This window comes from Ostrea edulis, chromosome 9, assembly GCF_947568905.1.
Source record: "Ostrea edulis chromosome 9, xbOstEdul1.1, whole genome shotgun sequence".
Lineage (NCBI taxonomy): Eukaryota > Metazoa > Mollusca > Bivalvia > Ostreida > Ostreidae > Ostrea > Ostrea edulis.
In genome coordinates, this window is record NC_079172.1 from 33273731 (window position 1) to 33285861 (window position 12131).

At 35.7% G+C, this 12131-nt stretch overlaps 1 protein-coding gene across 2 annotated transcripts in view; it reads left to right on the forward strand.

Moving 5' to 3' along the window:
• LOC125659201 (growth hormone-regulated TBC protein 1-A-like) overlaps window positions 1-12131 on the forward strand; it is a 28347-nt gene that overhangs the window by 10627 nt on the left and 5589 nt on the right. For both annotated transcript variants that reach the window (XR_008798800.1, XM_048890804.2), the window contains exons 6-8: window positions 418-514; window positions 6499-6562; window positions 11704-11812. Coding sequence is in view for 1 of the 2 variants with exons in the window: in XM_048890804.2 (XP_048746761.2) it covers window positions 418-514; window positions 6499-6562; window positions 11704-11812 (270 nt within the window). In the remaining variant the exon portion in view is untranslated. The remainder of the gene's footprint in view (window positions 1-417; window positions 515-6498; window positions 6563-11703; window positions 11813-12131) is intronic.

The following is a 12131-nucleotide window of genomic DNA, read 5'->3' on the forward strand; positions in this document are numbered from 1 at the left end:
ATGATCAGGTTAGATGAGTCCTGTAATCACATCATGATCAGGTTAGATGAGTCCTGTAATCACATCATGATCAGGTTAGATGAGTCCTGTAATCACATCATGATCAGGTTAGATGAGTCCTGTAATCACATCATGATCAGGTTAGATGACTACTGTAATCACATCTTGATCAGTACAAATATTTCTGTTTGGTATTTCCTGGAATTTACATATTAATTGATAGCTCAAAGTCAAAGCATGCATGCTGCAGGAAAAAAGAATTCCCTGTATGATATAACCGATTTCTCTAATACTGAAACCTGGGTCAAAGGGGCACAGCTTAAGGTCATTTCCAGTAATGCTTGTTGCGTGTTAAGGTTATCGAGGGAACCAGTTGTAAATTAGTTACCAGTAATCTTTATTCATTGTTCTCCTCAGGGCCTGAACTTCATTGCTGGCTTGCTACTCTTGGTTGTCAAAGACGAGGAGAGTGTGTTCTGGTTGATGGATTGCATGATCAAGGATTTAATACCAGGTCAGTGAATTGTCTTAATATGTAGGTTTGGCGGGGGGATTTGTGAGTTTCTAAGAGTTGAATTAAATCAAAGAACACATTCCTGATCAAAGTTTTATTTAAAAATCTGACTTTCACTGACAAGTTTATGAAAGGAAAGATTTTTAAAAAGTGTGTGCAAAATCAACAAGAGTATAGAAAATTTACATGATATTTTGTTCTAGTGCTGAAAGCTCAAGTGAGCTATTCTGATTCCTTTTTAGCTCACCTGAACCAAAGGTTCAAGTGAGCTTTTCTGATCGCTTTTTGTCCGTCGTCTGTCTGTCTGTCCGTCCGTCTGTCTGTTAAACTTTTCACATTTTCGACTTCTTCTCCAGAACCACTGGGCCAATTTCAACCAAACATGGTCAAGAGCATCCTTGGGTGAAGGGCTTTCAAGTTTGTTCAAATGAAGGGCCATGTCCCTTTCAAAGGGGAGATAATCACAAAAATGCAAAAATAGGGTGGGGTCATTTAAAAATCTTCTTCTCAAGAACCACTGGGCCAGAAGAGCTGAAATTTACCTGAAAGCTTCCTGACATATTGCAGATTCAAGTTTGTTCAAATCATGGCCCCCGGGGATAGGATGGGGCCCCAAGGGGGGATCAAAGTTTTACACACAAATATATAGGGAAAAACTTTAAAAATCTTCTTCTCAAGAACCACTAAGCCAGAAAAGCTGAGATTTACATGAAAGCTTCCTGACATAATGCAGATTCAAGTTTGTTCAAATCATGGGCCTCGGGGGTTGGATGGGGCCACAATAGGGGATCAAAGTTTTACATACAAATATATAGGAAAAATCTTTAAAAATCTTCTTCTCAAGAACCACTGAGCCAGAAAAGCTGATTTTTACATGAAAACTTTCTGACATAGTGCAGATTCAAGTTTGTTCAAATCATGGCCCCCGGTGGTAGGATGGGGCCACAAGGGGGGATCAAAGTTTTACATACAAATATAGGAAAAATCTTTAAAAATCTTCTTCTCAAGAACCATTGGGCCAAAGAAGTTGACATTTACATGAAAGCTTTCTGACATAGTGTAGATTCAAGTTTGCAAAGGGTAGTTGGGGCCATAATAGGGACTAAGGTTTTACATGCAAATATATATGGAAAGTCTTCAAATATGGGCCAAGGTGACTCAGGTGAGCGATGTGGCCCATGGGCCTCTTGTTTGTATGGCATCTGACCATAAAATTTTAACATTTTCGACTTCTCCTGAAACCACTGGGCCAATTTCTATGAAACTCGACAAAGAGCATCCTTGGGTAAAGGGCATTCAAGTCTGTTAAAAGGAAGACATGCTCTCTTTAAAGTGGAGATAATCAAGAATATGCAAAAATTGGGTGGAATCATTTAAAAATCTTCACAAGAACTACAGAGTCAAAAACGTACAAATTTACATGAAAGCTTAGTGTCATACTATAGATTCAAGTTTGTTAAAACCATGGGCTTTGGGGGTATGGTGGGTCAAAGTTTTACAAGTGGATATATAGCCAAAATCTTTAAAAATCTTCTCAAGAGCAACAGAACTATGATTAGTCATGTTAATTAGTTCATTCCCTGGTAATGCAGATTCCAGTTTGTTCACATTGTGATCTCCAGGGATAGGATGGGGCTACAATAGGGGATCAACGTTTTACATGGGAATCTACAGGAAAAATCCTCTTAAGAACAACAGAGTCATCACTAGTCATATTGATATACAAGCATCCGTAGGTAGTTCAAATTCAAGTTTGTTAATTTCAGGGGCCCAGGGGGTAGGATGGGGCCACAATAGGAGACCAAAGTTTTATATGGGAATAGAAAGGGAATTGATAAAAGCAAATTTTTTCAAGAGTAGCAGGCTCACACTATATCATATCAAAAATGCCTTACATTGGTAAGTTGTGTAGATTTTCGTTTCTGTAATGCCCCTGACACTAAAATATGATTCCATCCTATCTGTTTGTCTGTCTGAAAGTTTAACCTTGCTCATAACTTATGAATGGTAAGTGATAAGGCTCTTATATTTCATATGTGCATTTCTTGTGAGTAGATCTTTGTTTTAATGGTACCAGACAATATCTCCTGATCTATTTAAGGTAGGACTTTCATATTTTGAATATAGATTCTTTATGACAAGCCTTTACATTTCATGCCATGATGTTTAACCTTGTGACCTTGACCTTTGAGTTTGACCCAAATTTGGAAACTAACCAAAGCTTTAACCTTGCTCAAAAGTTTTGAATGGGGAGTAATATATCTTTCATGTTTCATGTATGCATTCCTTGTGAGGAAATCTTTAAAACCAAAATATTTGACATTGTAACTTTGACCTTGAATGACTTTCATATTTTGTATATAGATTCCTTATAGTAAGACCTTACATTTTAATGATCATGATCATTGGTCTTTTGATGTTGTCTTGTTATGGAGTGACCTTTGGGACTAGGTTTGGGCCACAATACTGGGTTAAAATGTTTAGGTCACCTGAGTAAATCAGTAGTTTTGAAGTGGGAGTTGAGTTCAGACAAGTGAAAACTCCAAACATATTATATACATCTACAGTCAAACCTCATTATTTCGAACTTGATAGGGCCGAGAAAAACATCCAACATATCTGACTGTTTGAGATATTGAGGTTAAAATACAAAAGGAGATGTAGTTGGGACTTCCAACTCATTTCAGTACAGCCATGGTATTCAAGATACAGAGATACTGAAAGTCTACTGTGTAATATATGTGCCTTTTAAATTTGTTATCCTTTTGGTTTGATTTGTTTCTACTAACTGATTTTGCTTACTATAGCAAATGAAATATTTTAATTAATAAAGTTATGACTTCACAATTACCTCTTTTCCTGAAGTTCCGTGGGGATCCGGGTTAGAATAGGTCCTCAGTACCCCTTGCTTGTCATAAGAGGCGACTAAATGGGGTGTTGAGATGAGATGGGACCACAAAAACCAAGGCCATGTGTCACAGCAGGTGTGGCACAATAAAGATTCCTCCCTGCTCAAAGGCTGTAAGTGCTGAGCATAGGCCTAAAATTTGCAGCCCTCACCAGCAATGGTGACGTCTCCATGATATGAGTGATAAATTCTTGAGAGGGACGGTAAACAATAAATCAATCAATCTTATTTCCTGAAGGTATGTACAAAATGCATATCATTCATGTGGTCCGATCAAAAAAAAAATCAGAATGATTTTTTCATCTTCTATGGTCTGATATCTTTGGCACTTGTGTCAAGTTAATTTCAAGTTTCATATAATGATATATGTTATTAGAATTTCTTAAAGTTTCAAATCATATATGTTATATCTCTAGATTACAAGAAAATGTGGGAAAACAGTTTAATTAAATCATGCAATAAAGAGCGGATTCCGGCACTTATTATACAACATTGACAGTTCACGAAGCTTTTGTTGAGTTAGTCTAATAACTTCACATGTAATAAAAACTAAATTAAGAGGTATTAATTAGCAATTTAATCAAAAGAATACCATATTGATAAAACAAATTAGGTTGACTTCATTAATTTCAATTGTATAAAGATGAAATTAGCTATTATGTGAAGTGATTGCAATTTTGTAAAACTTGGAAACATTTTGATTTTGTAATGTAAATGAATCATTGCTGTAAAATGAAATCACATTTAATATATCTATATATTGTTATACTAATTAGAAATCCTTTGGGGAAAAAATGATCACAATTATAGGGGTATGTTTTTGAAAACTATAGTTTTGTACATAGATGTATCAATTTCGATGTATATAGAAAGATGTGCAAAAAAAGTGGGACTGACTGGCATGGGTGGGGGGGGATAAAGGATAAATCGTGTTGTTCAAACCGTGGAAATGACCAGTGGAATTGAAGTTGGCTTTATTTTTTATGCCCTGTTATCAGAGATGCGATGGCATAAGTAGTTTTTGGTCTGTGAGTTTGCCTGTAAAACTTGACCTTAACTTTTGAATGGATTGTGATAGTGAGTTCATATCATTATGACAAGACAAGTTGCGAGTAAAATGGTCACATTAGTGACCAGAAAATTGATTTTGCGACTAAAGATTATAATTAAGTTGCATTTTTGCCAGTGGACAAAACTCAGACATCCAGTGAAATTTTATCATCAGGATCAGAGGTTTCAATAAATATTTTTCAATCTCGGTCAAAACAACGTTTTAAAGCAATCAAGAATGGCGGAAAAACGATGTTTAGAGCACGCATGTATGGGGGTTGCTTTTTTTATTGAAAGATATCAAATTAAAAAACACAATTTGCAAGTCTTATTTACAAATTCTTTTACCATGATGAGTAGAAATTTTGTAATTGGCGACTAGAAATTTTAAAATGGCGACCAGAAATATTTCTAGGTTGCCATTTCGCGACCTGATAGCAAATGTGACTTGGAGCACTGAGACCTTCCTTTGGTACGGAAATGTTTGACTTTGTAACCTTCACCTTGGAATTTGACCTACTTTTGAAAAACTTTAACCTTGCATGGTCATACATTTTGAATGGTTAATAATAGGGCTGTCATATTTCACATGTGTATTTCTTGTAGGGCTGAAATAATGCGCCCCTTCACGATACAATACATACTTATGCCATGATTCAATACTTTCAATACGATACAATTTACAGAAGAAACCAATAATAACATTGAAGAAAAAATTAATTTCCAAGATTCACATTCATAATTTTAAAAGCGAAATGTTTCCAAATTGCCAAACGGTAAGATGCATGGCTCTGTAGTTTAAACTGATAAAGTTCATTATTAATTTCGCAAGACTCGAGGCAAACATTATTATACCCCCCGCAACAAGTTGTGGGGGGGGGGGGGGGGGGGGTATACTGGAATCGGGTTGTCCGTCTGTCTGTCCGTCCGTCTGTAGACGCAATGGTTTCCGGGCTCTAAAGCATTATCCTTTCCACCTACCGTCACCATATCATAAATATGGACTACCCATGGGATGAAGATGTTCCCTATTTATTTTGGGGTCAAAAGGTCAAAGGTCAAGCACACTGGACATCGAAGTAGCAATATGGTTTCCGGGCTCTAAAGCGTTATCCTTTCCACCTACATTCACCATATCATACATATGGACTACCCATGGGATGAAGATGTTCCCTATTTATTTTGGGGTCAAAAGGTCAAAGGTCAAGCGCACTGGACATTGAAGTAGCAATATGGTTTCTGGGCTCTAAAGCGTTATCCTTTCCACCTACAGTCACCATATCATACATATGGACTACCCATGGGATGAAGATGTTCCCTATCGATTTTGGGGTCTAAAGGTCAAAGGTCAAGCACACTGGACATTGAAGTAGCAATATGGTTTCCGGGCTCTAAAGTGTTATCCTTTCCACCTACAGTCACCATATCATACATATGGACTACCCATGGGATGAAGATGTTCCCTGTTGATTTTGGGGTCAAAAGGTCAAAGGTCACGCACACTAGACATCGAAGTAGCAATATGGTTTCCATTTAAATTCTTTAATGGCTTTTTTCATCGCATGGAGATGCTGTGTTCCTAGATACCTTTTGGATCATAATACTGAAGTTTTACCTATTACCAACACCCTTTGGGAGATTGGGGTAAGCGGGGGGTATTCTTAGTGAGCATTGCTCACAGTACCTCTTGTTTGATGCTATTTTGTCCCTCATGCAGGTAAAAATAAACATTACAGACTGAATCTGATGTATTTTACTGAACCAGTTTGCAATAAACGTATCGAACCGAAAATTGAGGCAATGAATCGAACATTGAATCGAGGATTTATATTAAACAGTATCAATGTTTCTGTGAATCATTTAAGTCCTAATTTCTTGTGACAATACCTTTTTTTGGTACCAAATTGTTTGACCTTGTGACCTTCACCTTGGAGTTTGATCTTGTGACAAGACCTTTCTTTGAGTAGTACCATAATTACGTTGCTGTCATACAGGAGCATCAATGCTTCTTTTTGTTACTTGATAGATTTTTATTCTCCTGGTATGGAAGCTGTCAAAGCGGAACAAGAGTTACTGGGGGAGGTGATAAAGTAAGTACAATCATCCTCTGTGTGTGTGTGTGTGTATATATATATATATATATATATATATATATATATATATATATATATATATATAAAAATCAAAGTACTGATAGTAATGACAGACAAAAACACCCATTCATATCACTTACATACATATAGCAAGTATAATCATCCTGAATATATACAAATCAAAGTATTGATAGTACTGATAGACAAAAAACACCCATTCATATCACTTACATACATATTTAAAAAAATTGATTGATTTGATTGTATGTTTTTGAACATCCCTCTCGGGAATGTTTCTCTCAATGACATATGAAGGCGTAGCCAATACCGGTGAAGGTCTACAAATTTAGGTTATGCTCAGCGCTTGGGGTCATTGAACAGTGAGGGTTCTTTAGCGTGCCACACCTACTGTAACACGAGACATTCGTTTTTAAGGTTATCTCTGAGGACCCGTAATATTCACGCCTGGTGCCAAGCGTTTGACGATGAACCGTCACTGCCTGTTATAACAACTTGGGTTTGTTACAGCCGGGTTTCGAACCCCAACCTTCCGCATGTGAGGCAAACACTCTACCTATAGACCTACCACGGCAGTCTTATATATGAAAAAAAGACAAATAAAGTAATTAAGACTGTAAAACAGCTCCACTTACCAGGTAGTTCTTTTGACCCTGTGTTTAAAGGACACATCGCATGTTTTTAAACTTTTTAATTTTTTCAGCAAAATTAATTCATTTCATGCCTAAAACTACTTTACATGTGTTTTAAATGAAACAGTTTGTGTAGTTTTTGAGTTTGAAAGCGATGAAATTCAAATCTTGTGATATGCATATTTTCTTCGATATTTTACGCACCATTATCTGTGACATCATATGCGACCTCGAGCGAGAAGAATTGAGAACAGTTGTTAGCCATTTCATAAACAGATTAGAATTAATTGACAAACAAACAATTATCACAGTAACAGCTTGTAAATAACACTGCATTGGGGTGTTTTGTGCCGTTTAAGGGTGTACTTGCTGTCAGTAGAGAGGATTTAGACTGGGTTTTTTTCAATTTTCGAAGGAAGGTATGAGGGACAAGACGTGAATATTTTTTGTCGGCACAATGACTTTGCCATAAAAAAAAAACCAGTAGAATTTGTCCCTGTACTTTTTCAAACAAGTGCTTGGACAAAGACGTAGATAAACTGCGAGAAAATGGTTTTATCGAAGCTACGCACTGTTACATATAGGCCTACGGCATATGCTTTCCGTTCTGCTCTCAAATTCAATACACACTCACACCAGTGAATTTTTTTGGGCCAAAATGCCATCGATATTCGGCTGTTTCCCCTCTCTAAAATTAACTATTTTTTCCCAATTATATATGTATGTTTTTCCCAATTTCAAATCTAGGGAAATTAGGCCATTTAAAAAAACAGTTACCATATATTGCTGACAAAGAGTAAATACATTTTTTTCCTTCAGTTTTATTCTCCAAACCACTGCACATGCAAAAGGTTTTGTAAAGAATATGTAAAACAATAGAGGCATCCATATAAGCAGATATGCAGTGAAGTATATAGTTTCCAGATACACATTAAGCCATATTGTTGACAATTTAGTTTGACCGCCATTATATGTAGTGTCAAGCTAATAACAGGAAGTGGCCAACAGTATAGGGTTATACTAAAATCCGAAAAATACAAACAGGAGAAACATTCTGGAAACTTGATTATTAATATTATATTTACAAGATTATGGGTACAAATGCTGGTGAATTAATAATTTATTATTTTGTTTATGAAATTAGACAATAAATATTACTTAGAAAAGGTAAATAATATCTATACAAGGTGTGACTTCCAATACATATTTAATGTTAAATAATGATTTATTTTATGATTTTAAATCAGATCTGAAATAAACCTTAAAAAAAATGTTATTTCATTATTTTATGCATCTTTACCATTTTAATTTACTATGAATGATTTTTCCCAATTTGAGGAAAATGTCGCTAATTTTTCCCAATTCAGAAGGAGGGGGTGGTAGTTTGAAAAACAAAAAAAATCACTGCGCACCAACTGACCTTCACCTTGTAACAACATATAGGCAGAACTTTGCTAGCAGTGTCTACCAACTGGTAGTTTTAAAAAAGAAATTTAAAGATAAAAGATAATTGAACTTTCAATTATAAATAATAAAATATAATATTTCCCAACCTTGAATTGAATTATAATGCTTTCATTTTTTTTAAGGAACGCATACGTGTTTAAAACAACAGCACGCCGCTCTCCCACTTCCTAAGTAACAACATGTAGATAACAAAAAATAATGATTAGGCCTAATAGAATTGCTTGAATAAAATAATTTATAAGTATTGTGATTTTCACAATAAATTTGATCATTATTATTATTATTTTTCTCTCGAAATGCTCCCGTGACAGTAGGCCTAGTTGTCAATGATACATAATCGTATCATAATTTAGGCCTATCTAACTTCTCCAAAAATAAATTTAATAATAATTGCACTGTTTATTTTAGAAAAGCAACTACACTAATTACAGTTGTGTACAGAAATGGCATTACCAAATTGTGTTTAGACAGTGATCCCATGTAACATTATTTACTCGCAAATTTATGCAGATTTCATACTTGCTTTCCTCGCTACATTTGGGTCGCTATTTGTATGCACTGGTGGCTAAAAGATATAAGACTCAGGAAATTTGTCCACATCGAAATAAATGTTATCCATGGTAAATAAATTAGGCCCCTAAAACCCGAGTTTTAAAAAATATCTAACACTACTTTTACAACAAGTTGATCGACGAAGATCGCATATGACGTCACTGTACCACGTGACTACCTATCTAATTAACTAGGCATTTTGAAATTGGGGCTTAGATTTAAGTCCGTATTGTGGCTAATTATGGCAATACTTCAGCGAACGAACTATTACAATTAATTTCTATCAGCATAAGGAAGACAAAATGCATATAATTCTGTATACTTTGAAAACAGGAGATGTGTCTTTTGAGAGTTGAATAAAAAATTTAGTTCTTTTGACGCTGTGTTGAGATTTGTATAAAATAGATAGATATTTTGATCCTGTGTGTGAGATTTGACTGTGTGTGAGATTTGTATAAAACAGATAGCTATTTGCAGTCAATGATATTAAAGGCGGGCAATTGGGTATAAAAGCAGCTAATCAGTGAAAATGGTGGAATATATGAATTTTCTGGTCACATTCAGATTGCAGCACTTATTTTGCAAAAATAAAGATTAAGCTGTTGTACTGAAATTTTAAAATAGGTATGCTTGTTCCCCTCATAACTGTGCATATATTGGCCATATCTATTTTAGATATAAATTCTCATGAAGTTTTAATTTTGGCCTCAAAAATCTGAAGCAGGGCTAAATTTGTATTTCAAACTAGAGATTGGCAGTTTGTGGGTGTGATTATCTTTTGTTATTGTTTACACCGGATGTTGACTCACACATTGCAGGAGCATGCTTGTCTAGTTCTAGATAAGAGGGATTGCACCAAAGGCAACATGTAATCAAATCACTGTATAACGTGGAAAAAAAGTACTTACTCATATATCATTGGTAAATCCAAATTTTATTTTTTAATTATATATAATCACATTCCATTAAAAAAATTGGTTAACATTATGAAAATAACTCATTAGGACTGTTCAGTCTGATCACTGTTTCAGAGTTTTGCAGGATTGCTGGTACCTTTTCTCGAATAATGTCAAGCATGATGTTTGTCTGATTAAGCAACAATCTCCTAGGCCAGTTGTGTAACTCCCATTAATTGTCTCTCACCAATGATGACAAATGTCCAATTGATCAACCATCACTCTAAAATTACTCTCAATCTGGACTCTTACATGTGAACATTACAATGCCAAAAGAGACAATCACAGATAGTAGGTCTCCAAATATCATAATGGACAAAATGTTTCTTAATAACCCTTCAATGCACATGTCCTCCATTGCACAGCTAAAATTTCCCCCCAAATTCTTCTCATAATTGAAAGGTACCAAGAGGAAAATCATAAGTATTAGTATATCATATATACCAATATTTGTGTATATTATAAAAAAAAAACTACATGTTTTAAAAGACATGGATAAAACAATGATGAATTCATTTTGTAGTTCCTAGGGTGAAGTTTTGTTAAAGTAAAAACATAGCCTTTCAGTGCCTCACAGATCGAGCAGAGTGGTAGAAAAATGCGGGAAAAATTTAGTTTATTTTGATAAATCATGCCAGTCTCCCTGTTCAAAATATCGTCTGCTACAGAGCACGTGTAGAGTCAAGCATCAGATTGCTGCTTATTCTGATAACACTGCTAAGCCCTGCCCTCTTGCCATATATGCTTAATTGCTGTAGGGGTGTAAAATTTTCTAGGTTACTCCCGGCCTTTAAGATTTGCAAACCACAAGCCATTCAGGCAACCATTTTCAGGAAATCCACATGCCCAAACTCAATTTCACTTGCCCGAAAAATTAAATTACACACATGCAAAATCTGAATAATTTTCAAGACAAATCGGGAACAGACTGAGTGAAGATGCATAATTAATAGGACGGATGACTTTGTTTGGGGCGAGTTATTCTAATTCTATGACTTGAGCATGCGCGTAATATTTATTTACTTCCGATTGTCAAATTAAAATCCAACAGGCAAATATTTTTTACAAGCCAGTCGGACTTGTTGCCAAGCGGATTTTACAAGTCTGACAGGAAAATCACTGGCCGCGGGCGTTCGGACTACCGCTAATTTCGCAGACTGTATTTGGACTCTGTGTGTAAGATATGCATCAAGTAGTCACCAGCTAATGGCCGGTTATGTTTGCTGTTAATTAAGCTTGCTGTATATATAGACACTCTTCTGCATTGAGCTGACTCACTAGCAAGCCCGAACAAATTTCCCGTAAACTGTCAACAGGAATGCAACACATCAAACTCAGAAATTCACACTTGAAGAAATGTGATGTCTGGCTACTATATGTTTCATTGTAATTATATTGGTGATGTTATTGAATATATATACACATAAAAGGCAAGTCTTAAAAGGGCTAAAATGTAATGTTATTGCAGCTAAAATCAGGTAATAGTAGCTGAGAAACTTTTTTCTATTATTAGATGGAAGGATCCTAGTCTGTACGAACACATAGAATCAGTGGGGGTGCAGTGGTGCCTAGTGGGGACGAAGTGGTTCATGTGCCTGTTCGCGGATGTGCTACCAACAGAGGTTCATGGTTTAAGAAACTTAATTTGCAGTGTTAGAAAGTACATGAGGTTTTAAACTTAATTAATACTGTTCACAAAGGCATATTTCAGGAGTTGTGTGAAAAATATAACTAGTTTGTAAAAACTCCACTGTTCATGAAGATTATTAACTTCAAAGGAACACCTTTAATTATACCACCCGCAACAAGTTGTGGGGGGTGGGGGTATACTGGAATCGGGTTGTCCGTCTGTCTGTCCGTCTGTAGACGCAATGGTTTCCGGGCTCTAAAGCATTATCCTTTCCACCTACCGTCACCATATCATATATATGGACTACCCAT